Consider the following 23,515-nt stretch of genomic DNA (forward strand, 5'->3'; position numbering starts at 1 on the left):
CTTTAACGTTCACGCGAGAAAAATGTTCTCGAAGAAAGTAATTGCAAGAGACGCCAGTCCGCTCTCAGAAATAGGAATAAATTTCTACCGTACGCGAATACTATTTTCACACGGGGAAAACATTGGTTATACAGGGGTCTTACGCGAATTGCACTTGCTCGCCATTCCAGGCTGCGGAAGACGAAATAGGACGATTTTTCATTCAGAATGAAGAGTAACGTTCCCTTCTTGACCTCGTTGTTTCACGCTTCCCGAATATCGACATTACCCTGGCATAATCGTTGTCTGGTGAAGCTTTCTTCGAAACTTGTCCAACCTATAGATCCAACAAATCGAGAACCAGCAGTGGATAGAAGGACAAACGACAGATAAATTATTCGAAATAGCTGTTGAACGTATCTCCGATTCAGCCGCGATCTATCTGCCAGATTACAAGCAAATTACATCGAATTTGACGTCCGGATAATGCAGCAGAGATCAACGTGTCCTATCTAATTTACGTAACACCGTCCATCACGTTACTTATTAACGTTTATGCGAACACCAACCATTGAATTATCGAACAACGTTCCCTATCGTGTGGATAGTGGAATTTCGGCTATTGGACCGGAATGGGTCGAGTCCATTCGTTAGCCAGTTCTTTTATTTTTCGAAAAGCAACGAGACGTATCCAACTGCCAAAATATCGAGACGGAAGGCAACACTGGGAGGATAGTAACACGCTCTCTGTCTTTGTCTTTGTCTCTGTCTCTGTTTCTCTCGTTGGTAGCTGCACTCTACGCGTTCGCTTCGATCGCATCAGTCAATTTACGCTCAGGACTGTCGATTAAACCGAGCGCGATACTTTTAATGGCGACGGCTTGTTTCCTGTCTGGAACAACCATTAATTTTAGGCCAGCACCCAAGCGATATCGATAGCAGAACAGATGTCCGTACTGTTGATAAAAGCACGTCCATAAAAGTGAGCTTTACAGGATAATAACACGTGTACACGTGACGTATGTGTATTCTCCGGCTGACCGTGGCGCAACAAATGAGTATGAACGTTTTCCAATCAAACCGGCATCAAAACCGAACCGCGGGAGAGAAAAAGGCAGAGAGAGGGATGAAAAGAAGGGAACGATCAAAAATCCAACCTAGAGGGCCGAAAAAAAAACACAGCACAGAGACTTGGATACTTGATACCTTTCAAACGATTTCCATTCGCGAGTGAGTTTCGCCGTTTTCCGTTAACTTTTTAGAAATTTTACCGATGTTTTGTGATTGGTTAAACTTAGTTTCTATCGATCGGAAATCGAGGAAAGCCACTAGATGTAGGAAAAAGCCTCTGCGATCGAAATTAATCAAGAACAGCGCGATTTGACTCTCTGTTCACATTTATTTGTACAGAAATTATCCTTAACTTCAGAGTCGGTAGTTTGCCATGGACTTGCCACAAAATCCATTCCCTCGAATTTACTTTCAACCATCGAATTAACCGCTCGAAATCCATTAGTCGGCTAATCTCGTTTCTTGCCCGGAATGCTTCGGTCCTGTTGAATTTCCGACGTTGCATCGTCCACAGAAAGCGAATACACGATACATCGAAGTATATACACCGAGAAAGGGACAGGCAGAGAGAGAGAGAGAGAGAGAGGCATTCGTAAATCGCCATATCTACGGAATTTTGCCGAAAATACGCGACCGGTGACAGAATGAAAAGCACACGGAGGTATGCCCATTTCACCGATATATTGCTCCGTGGCGACATAGTAATAGCAAACGCCGCTGCGGAGACGGCAAAGTAAACAGGTGATCGATATTGTTTGATTTATGCGCCACGGGAGGGTGTGCGAACGTAGCGAGATCACGGAGTGTTTTCGGTGCCTGCATTTACAAGCAATGGTCGAGGTTACGCGTCCACCTAGCCACGTCTATTCACGTGCGCCAACCCCTCTGTCACCGAGCAAAATGTCTACATACACACGTCTCGCCGTACAGATACATAGACACGCATGTGAGAGACCTGCTTCGAATTTCTAATTTTCGATATTGACAAGCGGACAACGCCAGCCCTTTTCACCTCACGCTCGTCCTTTGCCGATCTACCCCTTTGGCCTGCACCCTCTTTTTCAACCGAGGCGACTGTGATTCATGCCAGCTTGCACGTACCGTTTATTGGCCACTGGCTGGTGCACGCAATAGCCGAGCAGGATTTATGAAGCGCACCTTGGTACGAGCTGCGCCATGGACCGCGCGAGGCGAATTTTAAGGGAAACGAGCCGCGAACTTTCCGCGAAAGTTGTGATAAAGAACCTGCCCTTAGTGGCGAGCTTTTCTTAGAATCTATCGGCGAACTTTGAAGATCCCTTAATGAAGACATTGTACACGATTGGCGAGACCATTAGGAATAGCAATTTGAAGGGCGAAGTAATTCACACCTTCGGTGAAAATATCGTTAAAAAACTCAGTGTAGCAGACTGACGAAATTTACGAAAATTTCGATTGAAGGAGATTCATGCTGTAAAAAAATTGTAAAAAATCGTAAAATAATTATATAACAAAATAGATAAATATATATATCTACATATATAATAAAATAGAGTAATGCGTATAAGCATTTAGATTTAAGAAGACTCGCCGCTGTATAAAATGAATTGTAAAGAAGAACAATGCAACAGAGTAGGGTTACTTAGGAAAATTTCGATTCGAAAAAATTCACCCTTTGAAGAATTATGAAGAATTATAAAGGAATTCGAAGGAAAAGGTTAAACATATCTACGAAAACGTAAATTTAAAGAGTTCCTTGAAAACAGAAAGCAAATAATAAATACAAAGTGACAAACTAGCGTTGTTTGTGTAAATTTCAATTTGTCGAGAGAACGCATTCGATTAAATTCATAGCCGTTATGCCCATTGGAAATCCCCGAATTCCGTTTCTATATCGAAAGCACGAGACGTGCGAAATGCTCCTATGTATAATTTAAAAGTTTGGGAACGGTATTATTCCGTCGCGACGATTCCGTGGCGTGGTGCAACGAACGTCGAATACAGAGGATCGCGAATATTTGGCCGACTCTCAGAATAGTTGAATGATAAAGGTGAAAATGGGAGGGATGATCGAGTGCAACGAGGGTTGTAAAGGCGCGAGAGAATGCACCGGGTTGGAGGCTAGAACGAGATCTCTCCAGGATATATGGGCACGGAGGAAAAAGACGTCGTTACCAGGAGCTCATTAACGGGGAACTATCCCCAAGACAGCACCTAGTCGTACCTTCTAGTCGAGCTACTGGTGGAAGCTTTTGGAGGGTGTAGCCCGCGCGTTAGGCTGCGAGGAAACTGCGCAGCTCCGATACTAATTAGTCCATCGGTTCGATCGTTCACTGGTAAAAGCTTCTCTCGCGTTTACCTTCTCTTGTTTTTTTTTTCGCCTGACTTCTTTTCGTTACATCCTGTTCTCATTTTTCTTCGAGCTTCTCATTGGAACTTGGTCGCCGACGAAGGTGAAGTAAAATCGTGGCACGACGAATTTACACGAGAACGAGGGCAGAAGTTTGTTCGAAAGAGCTTCCAGTCTTTCGCTTCTTTCTCATTTTATTTTTGCTTCTGTCCTTTTTGTTTCTTTCCAAGTTCTTTATTTCTGTCTCCCTTTCTAACGTTTTCGTTCAGACTTTTGCACGAGAGTAGGCGAAATTTGGACTCTTGCCATGTCTAACTACCCGCCCCCCTCCCCGGCCTTTCTCGTGAACGTTTCAGGTTGGCGTTCCTGAAGTTCGCCCAATTACCAGGCATTAGTCTCGTTTCATCTCATCGGGGGTGCGAACAGCGCAATTTCCTCGACGCTTCTGCATTCGCTATTATTTCATTAGGAACACCCGATACTTCAAGATGTGAATTACATCTGTTTTTATCGGAGGAAATTCCAGTAGCCTGATTGGATAGTCAGAAATCTGATTTACTTGATGCAGTGAGGAAATCTGTGCTTTTTAACAATTTAAAGATTCGAAGACTTTTCTTTATTTCGACGATATCGCAGTTCTATTCTTCTTGCGAAGTAATAGGTATAATTTTGTTAGGTGAAAATGAAATAGTTCATTGACAAAATCGTTTCTCACGTCACTGTTCCAGCGAGTCAACGATGTTATCATCAAAATGAAAAGATACTTTGCATACGGAAACTATTGTTTTAAATAATAATACATTTAATCACATTAACTCCAGCGGAATTATTTTGCGTATGCAATTAACGAAGATGTGTTTGAACTTTTTTGTTTATACTTGTGTCTGTCTTCATTCAGTATGGCTTGTATTTGTACTTGGTGTTTATTGACAAACAGCATACGGACATATGAGAAACGCGTTAAAAATTATAATTTCATTGTCTGAAAAGCTATCGAGAACCACTCCTTGCACAATTATGTAATAACTGGTAAATGAAAAGTATTCATCGTGAACCGAAAATATCTCATATCGTCTAAACGCGCTAGATATCCTGATACTTATGGCGGACACTGTATATACGTGGCATTATAAATGCTAAGCCTCGATTTCGCCGTTAACAGCGTAGCGAGTACGGATGGGCAGGTAATGAACGACCATGCGAGCGAGAAGATGAGCGGCACAGATACAGGACATATAATAGCCTGGATAGTGGAACAGAGAGAAGCTGCAATCGATGGGATATTCAAGTAATGACAACGATAACGACGGTGACGATAATCAACGAGCAACACCCACGTCGAACGCAGTTCGCTGCAACGACGATGACGAACGACAGCGAGGGTGGCCATTAAATTGATACCACCTGCTAATTGGTATCTCTAATTTCTATCGGGCTGTGTACCAACCAGCTTACGATAAAATGATCGGCCAGAACCCATAGGATGATTGGCGTTTCCAGCGTCGAGGAATAATTTGTTACCAACGTTTCCATCGTTTGATCTTCTCACCACTTTGTTTCACAGGATTCGCGAAGTACGATTTTCATGTCATGATCCCCGTATCACCGCGTTCGAACGGATCAAAGGTTTCATTTAATGCTGTTACAGTTTCACTTCAAAGCTTCGCTCGCAACAAACGACTTGCAACGTTCTCGCGCGACTAACACCTCAACATCGTTCCATTTCCCAGCGTCTCAGCGCTGTCGTACTTTTATCCCCGGCCGTCAGTCAATGTTTGTCGCGCATCTGCCTCGCAGAATGTACGAAATAAAATTGAGGCAAACCGATCTGCCTCCCTTAAACTGATTGACACGCTCGACTGCGCCCGTGGATCTTGCGAAAGCCTGCGAAAGAGGCGAAATAAGAAAAGCGCGAAAATAAGACGATGGCGCCTAGATAAGTACAAGTGGAAAACCCACATCGCAGGCGTTTGTAAATCGAGTTTACCAACGACGAACGGTTCCCATCATTTCCACCCCTTCCATTTCCACCGTTGCACTCTCCAACCCTCTATGTCGCAGCGTCGTCTTAAATGTACCTTGCGTGGTAGACCTTTTATCCTGAGAAATTACCTCGAATGGTTGAGAAAATCATCGTTCCACGGGGCGGATCGGAGGCTTCTCCATTTTCTTCGTCAACGGTTGGGACGCTTCGTCGCTCGCAACCCTCCGCACGGAATCGCGACACGACTTGCCTGCGTGTCGAGGCCGCAACAGTCGTTGCGTCGACGCCGTTTAGAAAATGCCTGCACGTACGTTGCGGCACCCCCGCGAGGGGTTGAGACACGCTGCGCCACGAAAGGGAGACACGAACAGGAAATATTCCCTGCCTCGAGGAAATTCTTCGTATCCCCGGGAAAATTCGTTCGACTCCCAGCTGCGCTCTACATTTCTTCTTTTTCCACGTCTTCTACCCTTACCTCCCACTATTTCGCTGTGTTAAACTGCTACGTGCCCTTTATCCGATGTTAAGGCGTTTCTGTTTTCCTTTTTTCCTATTCCTCCTCTCTTTCTTTCGAAAGCTTGTTTGATTCAAGATCACCGGAATCTCCGGAGAATCTTGAAACGAATAACGTTGCCGGATTAATAGGAGATGAAGATCGCAGTTGGAGGTGCACGTAGCGATTCAAAGGGTCGCCTTCCCAGGCCACTTTCCAGGTCGCTTTCGGGTTGGCCTAAGCAGAAAATGGCAAGTCCTTCTGACTTTGAAAGGGCAAAGCCACTGAAAGTCTTACGCTGGTTACCACCCGGCAAATTGCGCTCCGAGATGTTTTACGTAGCGAGTATCACGAGCATCTGCTCCAAACAACCACTATCGCTTCTTTATCTGCTTTCTCTTAGCCATAGATAGCGTACAAAAGGAAAGGAAACCTCGCGGGGAGCAGGTAACTCTCTTCTTGATCTTCTTTGGTAGTTCCTTCTTAAACAAGGCACGTTTATTGCCAAGCACTAACCTGCAGCTAGTATAGATGGCGCTCTTTGTTCGTCGGTAATTTCTCGTAGTCGAATCTCAGCGAAGAAACGCCGTTGTTTCAAGCTTGATCCTTCAACAGAGACTTAAATCTTTGTCGGAACAATTTTCACGAGAGTATAGAGATTTATTACAAGAGAAAAAGAAAAATTAGTTTGAACTACTTTGAATGAGATTCAAAGAACGTTAAAGGGATCGTTGATTCGTGATCAGATCCGTGCTAACCGAACTATGGCAAACTGTAATTCCAACTTGGTGAGCAAAGAAGCTTCACGTGCAGTGGAATTTGCATTACATTTCCCCATAAAACTCAAACGATATTTATGTTTACCGGGCGCGAAGATTTTTGTATTCAGTCCGCCGTCTTCCCCGCTAGAAAAATATTCCTGTAATTAAAACGCTGCCACGTAAGCGGAATGTTTGAAGCACAGCGCCGCCACCCAGAAAGCACGTTCCTTCTATTCGCAGATTTCTCGCCTCGTTGTACTTTAATAGGGATAAAATTCCGCGATAACACGTAGAGCACGTAACATCCTTGTTCTCCACCGTGTAATCTCAGCGCCGAGAGGCGAGTTCGAAACTATAAGATGTCCGTGGCTGACTTACGAAGATATTCGACCCCGTGGGGCAATGGCTGACGTAAGGGCTGGAAGATATTTAATTTTCCCCGGTGGAGCTAGTCCGCTAGATGTAAAAGGCGCGAGATGATAACTGGCCTATTCCTCTTCTCGTTCGTAGAAAAGATTACGCGACGATAAAGAATGCTCGTGCACGAAATTTATATTTAAAAGATCCTTCTTCGTCTCTGTCGTGCGTTTTCCCTTCTATATCTCTCTGCAACGTCCCTCGGTCCTCTCGTTTTCTATCTCTCCTGTGTGTTTCTCCGCCTCTTTCCATATCGCTCGTTACGGGTGCTCGAATTCGCAGAATAAATTCGCGGAACATCTCTGGCGTGAAACGCGGCCTCAATTCGTATCAAAATAACGCGAGTTCCACGGCGGAGAGGAATTTTCTGCATAGGGAAAAAAAATTTCACCCCGCAAATTCGAATCTCGCGGGAGAACGGATTATTTTCGCGGATTCGATCGGAAACGGAATTATTCCGAACGACGTGCTAACGTCGTTTAATTTCCGCACCGAATTTTAACGCGGTTGTCTAGAAAATATTCGTCGTGGTTACGGCGCGTGATAAACATCGGCGATATCAAAATACGTGATATTCCGATTAATCTCGCGAAAGTGGTCGGTACTATGTGGGGGTTGGAAGGTCGTAAAGCGAAACGAGGAATCCTTATCGAACTGTCTGATGTCGAAAACTTCTCGCGGGATCCAAACGTTTCGACGTCTTCGTTCTTGACAGAGAAGGATTGCGTTTTCAACCCCCTTCTTCTCTTCAGCTCCCGGTGTGGGACTACCCTTCCGTTCCATTCACTGTGTCTCTCTGTATGTCGCAGAAGGATGCAGTGGAGAATAATTAACGAGGGTGAGAAGATCTTCTTCCCGGTGAACATACGTTTAACGAGCCCCGTCGTTGGGGTTAGAAGTACCGGCATCCATAAGCGCGCGACGCTTTCCAAAGAGGGGTAACCCATAGAGGGGTGACTTTTGGCGCAGGAACGGCCGTCGTACGACCGTCACGTACTTGTGTAATTGTCGGACGGTCTACGGGAGACATTTAACGATCAGCCATAAATGTCGATAAGCGGATAAAGCTCGGGAAATTTCGGGTATTTTTCAACCGCGATCATACCCGGCTGAATTATCAGGACCACTTTATTAAATTTGTCGAACGTCTCTATCGATTCATTGCGGTCGTTAACGCAGCCAATTATTCGCCGATAACATGTTCAAATATGCCGCTGATAAAATCTTCAATTTCGATTACGATATAATCGCCGATGAATATTTTTGAATATTGCAAGTCATATATCAGATTACCCGTTTGATAGAGCGAGTTTGTATAATTTATCTGGTTTTATGTGCCTGAGTTACGATCAGCGTGAATATGATTTTTTAAATAATTTCGAATATATTTGAAATCTCTTATTTAAAAAAAAAACACGAGAAAGAGGAAATTCAATATTCTTTTTAATTTCGAATTTTAGATTTGTATTAAATATGTGTTATTAAATATACTTATAGTGGCTCGTCTGTGGTTTGACTTGAACTAAAGAAAAATATATGTTACACTTTAGTTGTATTATTATACTTTGCTAAAACGTCAGACACTGCTCTGTCAGATCAATAGAAATTTTATTACACAGCTGCTAATAGATTTAACAAATGTATTATATAAATCTGTTAAATGTTACGTCCACTTCATCGACATTCTTGTTATTTCGACCTACCATTGCAAAATTAGTTACCTATCGATCGATCGTCAATAATGGACAATTTTATGAGAAATTAACATTCCTTAGAACTACTTTCAATGGAACCAATCGCTAACGATAAAATTACGCAATTAGAAGAACCTCTGGATCCACTGATCTAGCTGAGGACAAATTACAGTGATTCGTGAAAACTAGGTCGATCGAATCGGATCAAGCGTGCAGCAAATCTTTTCGTGGAAACGAGAAGAAGCTTTCTCCGACCTGATGAGAGAGAATACCTTTGAAACGTCGAGACGAGAACGATGTTGGAAACGAGTAACGTCGACGGTCCTAAAACTTTTGTTGAAATTTCAATGATGCTCAACCAACGCTATTTTGTTTTCAGGTGTCTTGGATACGTAAAAGAGATTTACACATACTCACGTCGTCCATCTATGCGTACACGGGGGACGAAAGATTCTCCGTGAAGCATCCCGAAGCATCTGACGAATGGACGTTGAAGATCGATTACGTTCAGCAACGTGACGCTGGGGTTTACGAATGCCAGGTTAACACCGAGCCCAAATTGAATTTAGCCTTCGTGTTGAGAGTCGAAGGTAAAACTGCAGTTATGTTAACATTATCCTTACGATTAATCCTTTCGCGTACTTGACACGTTTCAAGAAAATTTCAGTTCGATATTCAAGTGGTTACTGAGTAGAGATGGAATATCGACTATGTAGAATTGAGAAGAATTTTGTCTAGAATTTTTACCATTAGAAATAATCTTCCTTTTTGCTTGTGTTTTCGTTCATGTCATATAAAATATTAATCTCGCAATAGATTTTCTTCCAATAGATCGGTAGAAAGTATTCGTAAAAAAGTTACGCGAAAGGATTGGTCATTCCATTGACGAAACAAAACCTCTATACCGCTGTAAATATTCGACTACTTCGTAATAGAGTCTAGATGAAACAGAGACTATTTCTTAATGTTTGCGTACGTGTCTACCACCTGGTCGATCAGGAAAGACACTTCCGGTACCTTGACTACGCACCAGCATGAGAAAAGGGACTGAAGCTTTCCGCTTGCATGCCTGTTACCGTGAAACGTTAACATTTTAAAGAGGTCGGCACCCCCCATTTCACATTTCTTTTTCTCACACGTTCGATCCAACCCCTTCGTTCGTATTTTGTATCTGACGGGATATTCTGATAAACGTGCCCTACTAGCCGTCGATTTCATCTCCCAGTACTTCTGTTGTGCAATTAATTCGCCTAATTGATGGTGCTGTCAACGTCGAGCGCAGGTTGCAACCACGCCGCTACGACAACACTTTAGATTACAAACAGCGGTTGACGTTACGGCGTCAATTAAAAGTCCTTGTGAATTATCGAGCATCGTGCTTGTTCGCGTTATTAAGTATGTTCGAGTCACCGCTATAAGATCAATGGATCAATATCAAACGATGTTAGCACGTTCGCGTAATCTATTTTTCGAGTATCTTTCCTCCTCATTTATTGCCTTCATGTTTGTCTCATAAAAGTATGCGTCAGACGCGTTTTATGGATTTTCGTATCTTTAAATTTCTCACAAATGCATAAAATTCTGTAGTTTAATTAGTGTCTGTGACCAAATAACCGTGATCGATGGAACGTTACCAAGGAATGCTGACACGTTGTTCACGTTTGCATAATTTATTTTTCGCGTATTTTTGTCCCTGTTTTCATCTGCGTGTTTGTTCCGTTTAATTATCGATTTTCGTTATCAATTAGCACTTGTATCGAAGTTCCACGTAATTACGTTACTTTATCGAGTTACAATTACTCGACTCCTTTTTATGTTCCACGGGTTATCTGTGCAGTGCACTATTACGCGTTAACGAGCATCAATTATTTAGTACTTTACACGTTTACGAAAGTTAATCATCACGCTTTATCGCAATTAATCGCGCTACTGATGATTTGTGATGAATAACAATGTACAATGTTTATACGTAAATTAAATGCAAATAATCCGATGAAAGAGCTATCCAGTTTATATGACGATAATTTAATATCGACTGACTTACTGATTACATTATTTTCATAAATATAATTGGACGATGTTTCGAAGTTTTTCGCGAACCATTGACTCTCGATCGTCAGTGTGGATCGAGAATTTCCAGGTAACAGTTTAATTAGATAGCTTCTTTGAGTATTGCCACGTAAACTGATTCACGTGATTCCGAAGAGTGTGCGTGCACGAGCAACGCTGTTCATTAATTATGTTCGTGGCTCCTGCGTGTATCTGTCTCTATCACGAGACAGCATACGTGCGTGCATAACAGTAATTGCTCGTCAGTTGGCGGGCATCGATTTTTCCAATGAAAATCGACGATGTTGCAGTTAATTTACTAGAATTACATACTCCCTGAATATTCAAAATTTTATTCATATTATTTAAACCACTAGGGACCTAGGTTGCTTTAACGCATCGTTTCATTCGCGATCGTTTTCAATCAATTTTTATTATCGAATTCTATTCTCTAATATCCTGAGTACGAATGGGAATTCCATTAAGCATTCGTTTAATATTTCTTTCGCCGTTTATTTCTTCCAGCTAGATTTTCACGATTTTATGAAATGTAAAAGAGTTGACGAACTTATAATATTATGATAAATACGTGGTAATGGGTTAAACGGCCAGAAGGAAAAATATTTAAGATTCTCTTTTAATTAGTTCAACGTCAAATTATTCACCGAGAAACAAACTTTACTCGCCGTGAAAACTAGTACAGGAAAGATAAATTCACATAGCCGGTAAAGGAGCTGCGAAGCTGTTATCACGATAGAAGAAAACGACGGGCCGTTACTGAGGACAAGAAAAGGAGCCACGAACGCCATGAATGAACAACGATGCGCTATGCATACGTACGTGTTGTATATACCTATATACATATACATATACCAGTTGAACAGCGAACGTAACCTATATCAGGATGGTTTCGGTGGCAATTCAATCCCCGGGCCACCCACGAAACGGTAGATCTCTCTCGACGAAATCGATTAACTCGATATCTTTTCTGTCCTCCCATTCCAGAAAGTGCCCCTGTCCCCGCCACCACCACACCGAACGCCATTCATCGGACGTTCAACTCAGGTTAGAGAATCACGCAAGAACAGAACTCCTTTTCCAAGCTGTTGAACTTGCTGCTATAGACGTTTTATTGCGACCAGTGTGTAGATCACCGGATGGCTGCCTCTGCATATCTATATATATATATATAAAATCCGTTCACTGTGCATGTGGCCAGCATGTCTGTATATGCCGGCTCGTGCTCTATCAGTGCATGCACGTCCACCTTCCGTTTAATGTTAATTAATTCAACCCCCTCAGTACCGGATGGTTTTGTTTTACGAGGGCTGGTCGAGCTGACATTAACTAGTAAAAGGGGATCCGTTTCACTGATCGTCACACCTGCTGACCTGGAATCCAGCCACGTATATGCGACGACACGCGTTTTCTAATTGCCTCGGAATTATGTGCCCGCGGAATAATCCAGTCTGGTGAACTTTGTAATGCAACGAGATACGTTAAAGGGATAATAATCGCACGTGCTCGACCCGCCTTGGGGTGGCTGCTTCAGGTTGCACTTCGTTATGCTTCTGCTTTGATGTTCGATAATTTGTTGCGTTTTGACTTTAATTACCGTAGATGCATACATACGGAGTGTGCCAATAGTTAGAATTTTAATAGGAAGAAGGTGATATTCTGCGAAGAATAAGTCGACTATATGAAATGATACGTTTTTCGTAGGACTATCTGTTTTCGAAAAAATTGACTTTCAATACTCGTACTATTCTATCCGATACTGTTTTTTAGCAACATTTTTGTGGCGCTATGTTTCTTTGCTTAATTTTTATAGAACTGATAGAATGATATTAGAGTAACGTAACGTTTTGGAAGACCATTCAGTTGCTATAATTGTTCTAGCTTTTCATTATTATTTCATTGTGAATGGAACTATATCAACTTATATTTTGTCAAACTTGTATTATGATTTGCATTATTATATTATTGAGTTCATTGTTAAATGAAAAATCTATTTCGAAACAACTCATGTGAAAGAAATCTCAAATTCATTTTCGTAATACAAAAGTAATTTAAAACACTGTCCATGGTGGATTTCTGAATGAAATTATTACACAGTCTCCAACTTAATTTGCATTTTTAATTCTTCAAGTGCCAGAGGAAGTCCCGGCATATAAATGCCGAACAAAGATATTAAAAATTGAATTTCCCGAAAACAAAGCTTCGTACGAAAAAATATTATTCTACATTTTCAACCTATTCTTCCACGTTGAACCACCCTTCTTCTCCCTTCTTCGATTGTATCATTATTGGAACATCCAAGGTATATATTTTTTTCTAGGGTAATTCTTTTTTATCTTTTGTACGAAGAATGTACCGTGGAGGTGAGTGATTTATTTTGACTTTATCGATCGGCCAAGGTTGTAGATTTTTTGTTTCGAGATAAACCGTGGCCCATTTCGAGGAATGCGATTGCATCGAGACAAAAAGCATATAAATGGGAAGGTTTTCTGGTGCATTTATCATGGCACGAAATGGTGTTTCGCGTGGCATTTGGCATGGTCCCGATCCTTTTGTCAAGCTACGTAGAAACCATAACTGTAGTATTAATAAATAGTAATTTCTATTTTATGAACGCTTTTACGTGCACAACACACGAGGCCTAATTAGTCTGCTCTGATTATCTCTATCTGTCTACTTCCATAGCAATTAAAATATTCACGGCAACAACGTAAGTTTCGGCTGTGGTTTTTCCTTTCTGTTTTCACCGACCTCAACTTCGAAGTTCCATTAAAACTTTCGCGAAATTCGTTTCGAATGTTAGACACGAGCACGGCTACCAACTTGGTGAACACTCGCCCGCAAGCATTTGCATACGGTATTACACACGCCGAATTTAAGTTCATTCGCCCACAATTTGCTGATACCGGATCTTATGATTCACCCCCGATTACGTACAATTTACAGAACGATTCGGGATAATCCCGTGAAATTCGAAATGCCGACTTTCCGTTTCCACAAATAGACGCACGGTTTACTCATTAACACTAGAACTATCTGGTGTATTAAACGTACCAAATATATTATGCTACAATTATACTGCAGTAGACATATCAAATATACTATAGATAATTACAATGGAAATAGCAGTAGAAAAGTAAATAGGTATACAGTGACAAACATATAAACAGATGCAAGAACTACTGACAATTTAATTGAAATTATTTTTCATTTATATATTTCGAATATATTTCTGCTTAAAATTCTTTGAACACTTATTACAGTTCCTGAATATTTCATTTCACAGAATAATGATACTATGAATAATGATATTTAGAAATGAATACTATCTATTTCATACGAGTTAGAAAAACAGAATTTCATATCCCTCATTTTATTATATCCTCGCTATCGTATAATCACGTTTTTACCTGAATAAGCGTTGATATTAATTTTGTCAAATGAAACCTTCGTAATTTCGCCTATTACAAAAATACGAAACAAAATATACAGTTGATAGTTCTGGCGTTAACGTTTCGACGTTTTATTTCTAACTCTGTTACCGTCCGACAAATATCCGCAATTATAAAAACTTCTCCACTCGACAGGCGAGAAATGAAACGCAGCGGCTGCACGTGCACCGTAAATTTTGAAATATGTAACCGCGTGTCGTGTTTTGACTTCGATGTCGCTTTGGGGGACACGCTTTAAAGGGAATCTGCAAGATTCATGAGACAGAGTAGACACCACGATGTATCCGCGAGTATCCCTGAGAAAAGAGAACGAATAAACGAAATTTAAGCGGGACCGAGGACGGAATGTTTAAGTGGCCGATTTCCGATGTGTGTTGCAGCCGCTCAGGCGAAAATCCTGGGTCCGGAAGAAGTCTACGTGAAGAAGGGTAGCACGATAAGCCTCACGTGCACCGTTAATGTGCAAAGTACACCGCCCAGCAGCGTTTCGTGGCATCACGGAGGAGCTGTGGTGGATTTCGACAGTCCCAGGTACAAGCCACGAGAATCAAGTTCTCGAGTTCTCTCCGTAATGCCTTTACTCCCCGTGCACCTCTCTCTATTTCTACCTATCTCTCTCTTTCTCTCTCTCTCTCTCTCTCTCTCTCCTCTCTATTTTGTCCCGCGACTCCCGCCAAAATGGAATATGTAGAGGAGTGGTGCGAGAATCTATTTGCTTCCGTTCGATTACCTACGTTACGATTATTACCACGCACCCTATAGCAGAGATGCATCGAAAACGTGCACCCTCCATGGCCCATATTCGACCACCATGAACATCTCTGTCGCTTTGGTGAATCGGTCGCATAACAGATTCAGCAAGAAAGCTGTACGAGACTCGATCTCACACAGAAAGAGATCTTAATTCGGGTAACTTTTGTTTTCAACGACTTTCTCGCTTCTGCAATGGTCTGGAAAATGGTCTTTTGTCTCGCGAGTCGGAACTTTTGGAAAATAGCGGAAGAGAACTGGCGAACAAGCACCGGCAAAGGGGCAAACGGTTTCTCCTTTTGGAAACACGGAGACAAAACACGATAACGTGACAACCGTCGCGTCTCGGTGCATCTCGACGCTCGCGTTATACCAAGTTGGTGTAACGCGGCCGTCACGACCCTTAGAAAATACACCAACATCCTCTAACAAACGTAAATGCGAACGTGTGCGCGGTGAATAGAAGCAAAGTATCTTTGATAATTCAGCGTTCACCGCAGGGGCGGGGTTTCCTTGGAGACCGAGAAGACGGAAAGCGGCACGACGAGCAGACTTCTGGTGACACAAGCCAGATTGACCGACAGCGGAAATTACACCTGCATTCCCAGCAACGCGAATCCAGCCAGCGTAATGGTCCACGTGCTGAATGGTAAGAGCCCTTTTTATTCCCTGAACTCTCATTCGACCCCCGCCGACCGGCCCACCAGTTCCCTTTCCCTTCGTCCCCTACTCCGTCATGGCTTAACTTAATTTCTTCGGGACTCGAGAGCGACGATCAGTCTTGCGCCTAGACGTAGCTGCGCCGTGACACACAAGTTTCTTAATATTGATCCGCACTCTTCTTGTAACGCCGCTTATCCTGGCTAAAAGAACCTCGTCACGATTCTTTTTCACCCTCACCGCCCCCCCCCCCCCGAAATATCGTTTCAACTTGTTAACGCGTCCATCCCAACGGAATTTGACCGCGTTATTCGTATCAATTTTCAGAGAGGCCAGAAATTCATCGCTTTCGATGTTCCAGCACGACACAAGAGCAATTAGCAATTTATCAGCAATTCGATTATAATAATCCATCGGCTATTACAACGTACTTTCAATTGTTTCATTTAATTATTATCAAGCGAATTACATCCAAGGGGTGATGAAACGTGATGGATGACTTAGAACATTGATTCGAAAAGGAATGGGTGTGAAAGCGTTTGGCGCGTTTCATCTAGGAAGCTTGAGCGTAGAATCGAAACCCATCCGTCTATATCTCTCCGTTTATTGATTCACGTTTTATCCGGATCCAGAGAAATTTTATCCTCGTCGATTTATTTTTATGCTATTTGCTTTGAATCTCTATAGCAGTTTCCTCAATACGCCGCGTCAATGCGCGGCCGTGTTCATTTTTAGGCGCGTGTTTCTCTTATTTTTTGCCAGTGATATACGGGCATCATTTCAAACGTTCTGTTGCGTCATGCACACGGCCTTCGATAAACGTCGCGAGCAAACGCATTTAAAAGGTGAAATCGTGCGGAAAAATCGACAAGCATCCGCTGCCAGGTTAAATCGCGAGCATTTCAACGCTCGCGCGATTTCCTTCGCTTCTTAAATCGACACGCATCGCGGAACGTCTTCTGACATCCTATCTCTGCCTTCGAGCGAGCATTAGCTCTCGTTAAAGGGAAATGAAATTTGGAAATCGTCATAGGTTTGGAAAACTGGCGCAAAATACAGTGAGAGAAATAAGAAATAAGGCTAAATTTCGGAAAGATCTGTATACTGCATAGAAAAATTGCAGGATCATTTTCCACGTCATCTGCTTTTTGTGCTTGTGTGTAGTTTTTACATTCAATCTGCAGTGTGATATGAATCGTTGTTATTAGACTGTGGCTGTTTATGCAAGTCCGGCTCTTTATAGCAACGCTTTGTTCACTAAATGTTATAACGAATAACATATTTTAAATCTACGTAAGTCGCACAGTCCAATTGTTATCATAAACCCGTAACGATCCTCTAATCGTTTCGAACATGCATTTCAACGCAATTTCCGTTTACGCAAGCTGCAAATTTTACTTTATATACAATTTACTTCGTAACTTGTTCGCCGCATTCCAATTGAAACATTTCCAAATAATACATTTGGAATTTTTAGATGGAATATTAATTCTAGATTGCTGTGTAATGCCAATAACTTTACGTAGGAATAAAATATCAAAAACTATTTTCCCTTTCTGCAAGGTTATAAAATTAATACTAGCTAATACGTGTTCGTAATTATGTCGCAAGTTTTTGATATAAAATTCCCTACATATTAATCCATCAACCTCGGAAAAATGTTAATAAAATTTCAAAATATATCGTACAACGCACATAATACACACATTCATAATAGATATTTCTAAATATCCGCGTGTATTCGCGAATTTGTCATATAATTCATATAATACAGATATTAAAGGAAATTCTTTATCAATCTAGGGTCCCCCAGTATACCATAGGAAAGCAGCTACACGCGTGTCCACAACAGAAAGCACGAACTCCCTATCAATTTTATTTCCCTAAAGTACGCGATGGAACCATCGAACTATTCGTCTGACACTTTGAGAATCATGGAACGTGGCCATGTTTGTCCACCCACCGGCGGGTTGGACGTCGAAGATGTATCGCCGTCCCTTTACGCCGCGATTGTTCGACAAATTCGCCGACAATGGCTGTCCTCCAGTATCGTGAGATGCAACTTGAATGGCTCGCGCCAAGAGGAGAGCTCCTGGAAGCGCTAGGTGGAAAAGGGACGAGACATATTCATTCATCAAGCATCGAAATCCCTCGTCATAAAGTTTGACAGGCTCGTATATTGGGGGCCGCGGCAAGTACTCGGCCCCTCCCTCACGTGTACACTTGGTTTTGATCTATTGTCAGCCGGCAACATTCGCGATAACACATGCAATATCTTGCGCGGCAACTTCACCAATCCAGTCTGTCAATCATCAGGCGCGGCTCGCGCCAACCACGCATTCGTGTAGAAAGTACCGGGATTGGAACACGTCACGCCACGCAACTTGACGACTCACTCTCCGCGCCTGTTGTACGGCTCCTAAATTGCACACCATTTTAGCGAAATTACCAGCGGCGAAGTGTGTAAGGAGCAATTAAGCAGCGTTAAAATTAGGCTGCGAATGTTTTACGGAAATTCATACTTCTATAATTATGATTGGAAGAACGAAAGATAGATAAACATGTTTTTCGTCTACCGAACATTCTAACGTGCGTCGTTTTCTATATTTTTTATATCACACGAATTCTATGAGATTTTTGCGTAAGATTTTCCATAAATTCGTAAAAAAACGAGGTCCAGTTATAGTCTGGACAGTGGGCATACCTTATTTTGCAGTCAAACGACTATTTATCAGTTTCTACTCCTCGTTTCTCTTTATTATTCTTTATTAAACCACTACTGAGTGATATAAAATTATGTATCAATAAAATTATTATATAATATACATATATATAGTATATATGGAAAAGTAGATATATCGTTACTTTCACTACTAAAGAGTAGTCCTATATTACACCGAGCCAAAAACCACATATAATTGATCGACTCGCTCACCTGACAATAAGATGCTAATCGATAATGATCCGCATTATGACGTCAAGATTAGCCATACACGATCCTATTAACGTATTTCAACTGAACATATTTTTGTAATCGACCCAGGGAGCACGAACAGAATCAATCTCCCTTTCAAATATCGTCGTAGAGACGTGGAATCCCCGTGCGGATTCGCGACCGAGTAAAACGTGAACACCTCGCGCCGGTATGCCAGATGAAAATTAATGCGGCGCAGTTCGTCTGCATAATTAATTTACAATCGTGCCGGTACGAGCGAGGGATATAGCATCGACGTTATTTCAAACGCAGCTGATTACTCGGCAAAATTGACCGCAAATTTCAATTATTTCGCGATAAACCGGCGCGCAGAGCCGCAAGGATTATCCGTAGAGGAGCGCACTATCCGCGCATTAACGCAATTACGAGGTCCAAGCCGAGAGCTGGACGACGAACGATGTCGTTTTTCGACGAAAACGCCAGCTTCGTTAGCACAGCGTGGCACAGGCGATGGTGGCCCTTCGAAATCGGCCGAATGAGATTTTCGATTCGGTCGTAAATAGCGACGATGTTAGGCCACGTTTGCTGGGAACACGAGAGGAACACGACTATTCGTAACAAGACCTGCGTGCACCGGCATCGTGCACCGGTCGTGATTATCTTTATTACCACCGGATGCTGCGTATACATCGGCAACGCTCACCCGGCCGATACACCGTTAACATTTGTCTGGATATATGAAATGTATATATGGAAATCGGGCAGCCGAACCGAGGGGATAGTTCGTGATTAACGTTGCCTCGTCGCTTCTGTTGGCCTCGTGCTTTCTGCTGCTTCCGTGGCTGGTTACATCTGGCATCATAATTATTCAATTCCATGGACGCACCTTGGCTGTTAAATAATTCGATCGCTCAGATAGGAACAGTTTTATTTGAGAAATATAGCGATTTCAATCATTTCTCTTCGAAATATTCTCCGTTAATATTTACTCGCCGCTCTGCACGTGTTTTCCACGCTTCGAAGCAGCGCTGCGGTTTGGAAAATCGAACATCGCTGCATATCAACGTGTTTCTCGCTTTTGATAAAAAATTGCAGATAAATTTTAGGTACTACCCACCAACGTGTATTTGATTTTTAGAGGAAGAGAAAATTACAAGTTGCTGATTTCGAAACGTACTAAATCGGAAATATTTGAGCTCTGGGATACGTTTATCAGTGAAAAACTCCTTAATTGAAATGGAACTGTGAGCCGTTGCACGATTCCAGCAAAGTAATTTAGTAACGTTTATTTGAAGCAGTCCGATAAGAATTCAACGACGAATCCACGGTTGCTCACGAAATTATTTGACAAATATCCGTAGAAATATCCTTTTATGAATATATCATGTGTGTTATATGAAAGATTTTGAAATTTTATTAGCATTTTAACGAATCATAATATTCTTGGAATTTCTTCCGGTAACCACGATATCAATTCACTGGGATTCAATAATGTGAATTGATTAAAGAGGAAAGAAATTACAAGCAAAACGTTGTCCCTCAATGAATTAATGAAATTATAATTTTCTTGCGGAGCACAATCATGTGAAAAACGGGGAAAATGTTTTAAAACGCGATATCGTAGATTTCTATGATTTCTGCAAGAAACTTTCGCCTGCTTTGCTATCTGTCGTGTTTGGAAAATGTTTGACAATTAGATTGTGGATGTTTATGCATTTGTGAAAAAATTGCAGGTATAAAACTACAATGCACGTATTTTTTATATACTGAGACGCAAAAATATTATGAAATAAAATACTCGTTACGATATTTAACGAGCGAAAGAAATCTTTGGTTAGCTTTCTTTCCTTTAATTATATCGACAATAATATAAATTTGCATAAACATCCGCAGTCTGTGAAACACGTGTATAGAAAGACGATTGAAGAATAACGCGAGACGTTTTTCTGTTGCAGGCGAACATCCTGCGGCGATGCAACACGGCGGAAGTTGCGGCGTTACGCCGACCATCTTATTAGCGACCTTTACCCTGGTGATATCGAATCTGCTAAGGTGAGCAGTATCGTTGTGAATCGTGCGACTTCCAAGCCACACGGTCTGATCGAGCTCGTTTCGTGTACCGAGACAAACATGTATCATCGAAACCAGGAATCGTTGAAAAGGTAAAACGTGAACGAAGAAAACCGCGTTCTCCTTTAGGAAGCATACGGAGGTCATTGTGCACGAAAGAAAGAACGCGAGATTTCGTTTTAAATAGCAACGTGACTGGCGTTGTTAACGCGTGAGATCATCGGAGATTTTCCAACGAAAAAAACAAAAGAAAGGACCTAGGCGTGGACAAAGTGCAGTGGATCTGGCCATGTGTGATAAACACAGTGACACGGAAGTGGAGCTCGACTTTGCACACGTACGTTTTTACCGTAAATTTATTCCACATAAACTATTCCTATGTCTATTTCTCTAGCAATTTTCCGTCGACGTTGACCCATTCACGCGTGGTCCACGTCGCCGCGTGATTCCTTCGCAAGTATCGTGTGTGAGAAAAGAAAAAAGAAGACAATCGTTCGCTTTGTGGTCTCTGTGAATCTGAACCGACACAACGACGGTACTCAAAGAATCTCGTGAGAATTGCGAGGCTGCAAAACCGATGCGATCGATGAACGAGTGTGTCCAGCGTACTTACTTAGCCATCTCGTTGACTCTAAACGATTGATACAGATTCGTCGTATAGACTGTTCGAACAGTCGAAAACAAGCGAAATCAATGATTTACAATTCAACGTTGGATAGTCGATTAATTACCATTAAATCGTATAGGTGGCGTGAGTCTCTCTGTATATAAAAGAAGAAGGTCGTTCAATAAATAGGATTTGTCACGACTTCGTTTGTACAGTACAACGTGATGATCGAGAATTTCGAAGAAACATCGTCGGACCTGGGCAACGTTTGTACATAAAGGAACCACATATTTCGATTTTCTCTGGAACGTTTAACGTGTATGGAACTTCTATCGTCGATCGTGGGATTAGATCGTTCAGAGTTTGCCCAGGTCTGATTCGTCCATCCAATGGACCCATCGAAATCACTGTAATTTAATCAAAACCGACGTTCGATTCTTGATCGACGAAGTGTGTTTTCCATCGACGCGTAAAACGTCATCGCTCTTTTTAGCAATGAATAAATACATTAATCACGCTCGATATGTTTCTGTTTGTTCGAGAAACTTCGGTAAACGAGGAGTAAGCGCGTCGATTCGTTGTTGCTCACGATATCTGCTCACTTTCTGTTTCTTAGGAAACGCGATTATTTCGTTGGTACCTTTTTTTTTCGAAGAAACGTTTCTTTTTCTTCATCGTTTTCACTTGCAATTCGTCGCGATCGATCGGTCGCTGATTTATCGCTTAACGTCTAATCAAAAAGAAGATGCAATCACAACTCTCTCTGAGAATTACATTGTAAGAATTACGAATTCTACGAACGTGACTTAAATATAGGACTCGTGTATAGATAGGCATACGAAGGATAACGTATGTGTACGATTTAAGAGTATCGCTAATAGATATTCGTTACGCGAAAGAGAAGCATTCTGTTAAGACTTCGAAAAGAAAAGAAGCACACGCGTGTAAAAATTTGCTATCGAGTAAGCATCGAATTCGAAGATGACACAAATACGAACTTTATCGAGACGATGGTAAGAGATAAATTTTCATTGTTTCGTAATAGTCTCGCGATTCAAGTTTTTCTACTCCTTTTTGTTCGTTCATCGTGTGACGATTCGTCAGCCTCTCTTTAGAATATTCGTGGCGAGAATAACGCGAGGTCTAAAGACACGACGATAGTAACTTTAATTAGTAGATTTACTACGGATAAAATAATGTAACGAGTAAAGGAAAAACGATATCATAAACGGCATAGCGAATTAAGATGCGACTTAACCATAGGTCTAAAATAGATTTTTTATAATGTTGTACCACGTGGACGAGAAACTGGGACGTACGGTGTAGAACAGACTGCTAGAACGCATTCACGGTGTTACGTTGCACGGATTTTACAATATGAAACAGAAGGTTCGCGATATAATATATTATTCCTTCTTGTATAGTTTATACGGTAATTTATGTCGTTGTGAGAGGACAATATTTTGCAGTTGACGCGTGAGGATAGCGTTAAAGTAAACAGTTAAATGCGGTTACTTAAAAAGAAAGATAAAAAGAAGAAAAAAGGAACAATTTAACGAGACGCGAGAAATAAAACGATCGGTCAGACGCCAGGTTTTTGAATGTTGTTCCGCGTGTGATATTATTATTCAAAGGGAAATAGTGTTATCGGGATGGACGTTAATCGATTTAAATAATGTTGGATCAGGAAAGAGAGAAGTGGAAATCGTCGTTATCGATAAAAAAAAAGTGAATTTCCTTCGATTTTTCAATACTTTGTTCCGGACCACCTTCGAGTCTCGTTCCTTTGGAATGGTGTTCGGTTATAATGATCTAGGTTCGATGTTACATAGAGATTGTCAACACTCCACGTGGCATCGATAACGGTCTCACGCGTGAGATAAAGCGAAGAAAATAAAGATGAAACGATAAGTGTAGCTCGCTCGAAGCACGCGTTAATCGCTGATAATCAAAGAAAGAAACAGAAAAATATCGAGAAGAACGTTACACGTTAATTGTGTCACTAGATAATCGATATCCGCGACTCGCATAATTACGAAATGTTGCACAATTTATAGTTAAGCCTAGATCGCATTGTACATACTAACAAGAAAAAAAAAAGAAAGAAAACAGAAAAAAAATTCATAATCGATAATGTACCATGTTATAGAGGAACGTCAGCATAAATCAAAGTGGCAGAGGTAAAGTGCGGCAAACGAGTACAGACTATTATACTGTAAAGATATTCATCGACGTGAATACTGTTT

General features: G+C 41.5%; 1 protein-coding gene across 11 annotated transcripts in view; it reads left to right on the forward strand.

Moving 5' to 3' along the window:
- LOC126872395 (basement membrane-specific heparan sulfate proteoglycan core protein-like) overlaps positions 1-23,515 on the forward strand; it is a 291,064-nt gene that overhangs the window by 154,592 nt on the left and 112,957 nt on the right. For 7 of the 11 annotated variants that reach the window (XR_007691963.1, XR_007691964.1, XR_007691965.1 and 4 more), the window contains exons 4-8: positions 9,108-9,318; positions 11,783-11,842; positions 14,628-14,778; positions 15,486-15,646; positions 20,548-20,999. Coding sequence is in view for 4 of the 11 variants with exons in the window: in XM_050632304.1 (XP_050488261.1) it covers positions 9,108-9,318; positions 11,783-11,842; positions 14,628-14,778; positions 15,486-15,646; positions 20,548-20,648 (684 nt within the window). In the remaining 7 variants the exon portion in view is untranslated. Of the gene's footprint in view, positions 1-9,107; positions 9,319-11,782; positions 11,843-14,627; positions 14,779-15,485; positions 15,647-20,547; positions 22,021-23,515 lie in introns of those variants that run through there. The other 4 variants (XM_050632304.1, XM_050632306.1, XM_050632307.1 and 1 more) reach the window with 4 other exon arrangements.

Source organism: Bombus huntii, chromosome 13, assembly GCF_024542735.1.
Source record: "Bombus huntii isolate Logan2020A chromosome 13, iyBomHunt1.1, whole genome shotgun sequence".
NCBI lineage: Eukaryota > Metazoa > Arthropoda > Insecta > Hymenoptera > Apidae > Bombus > Bombus huntii.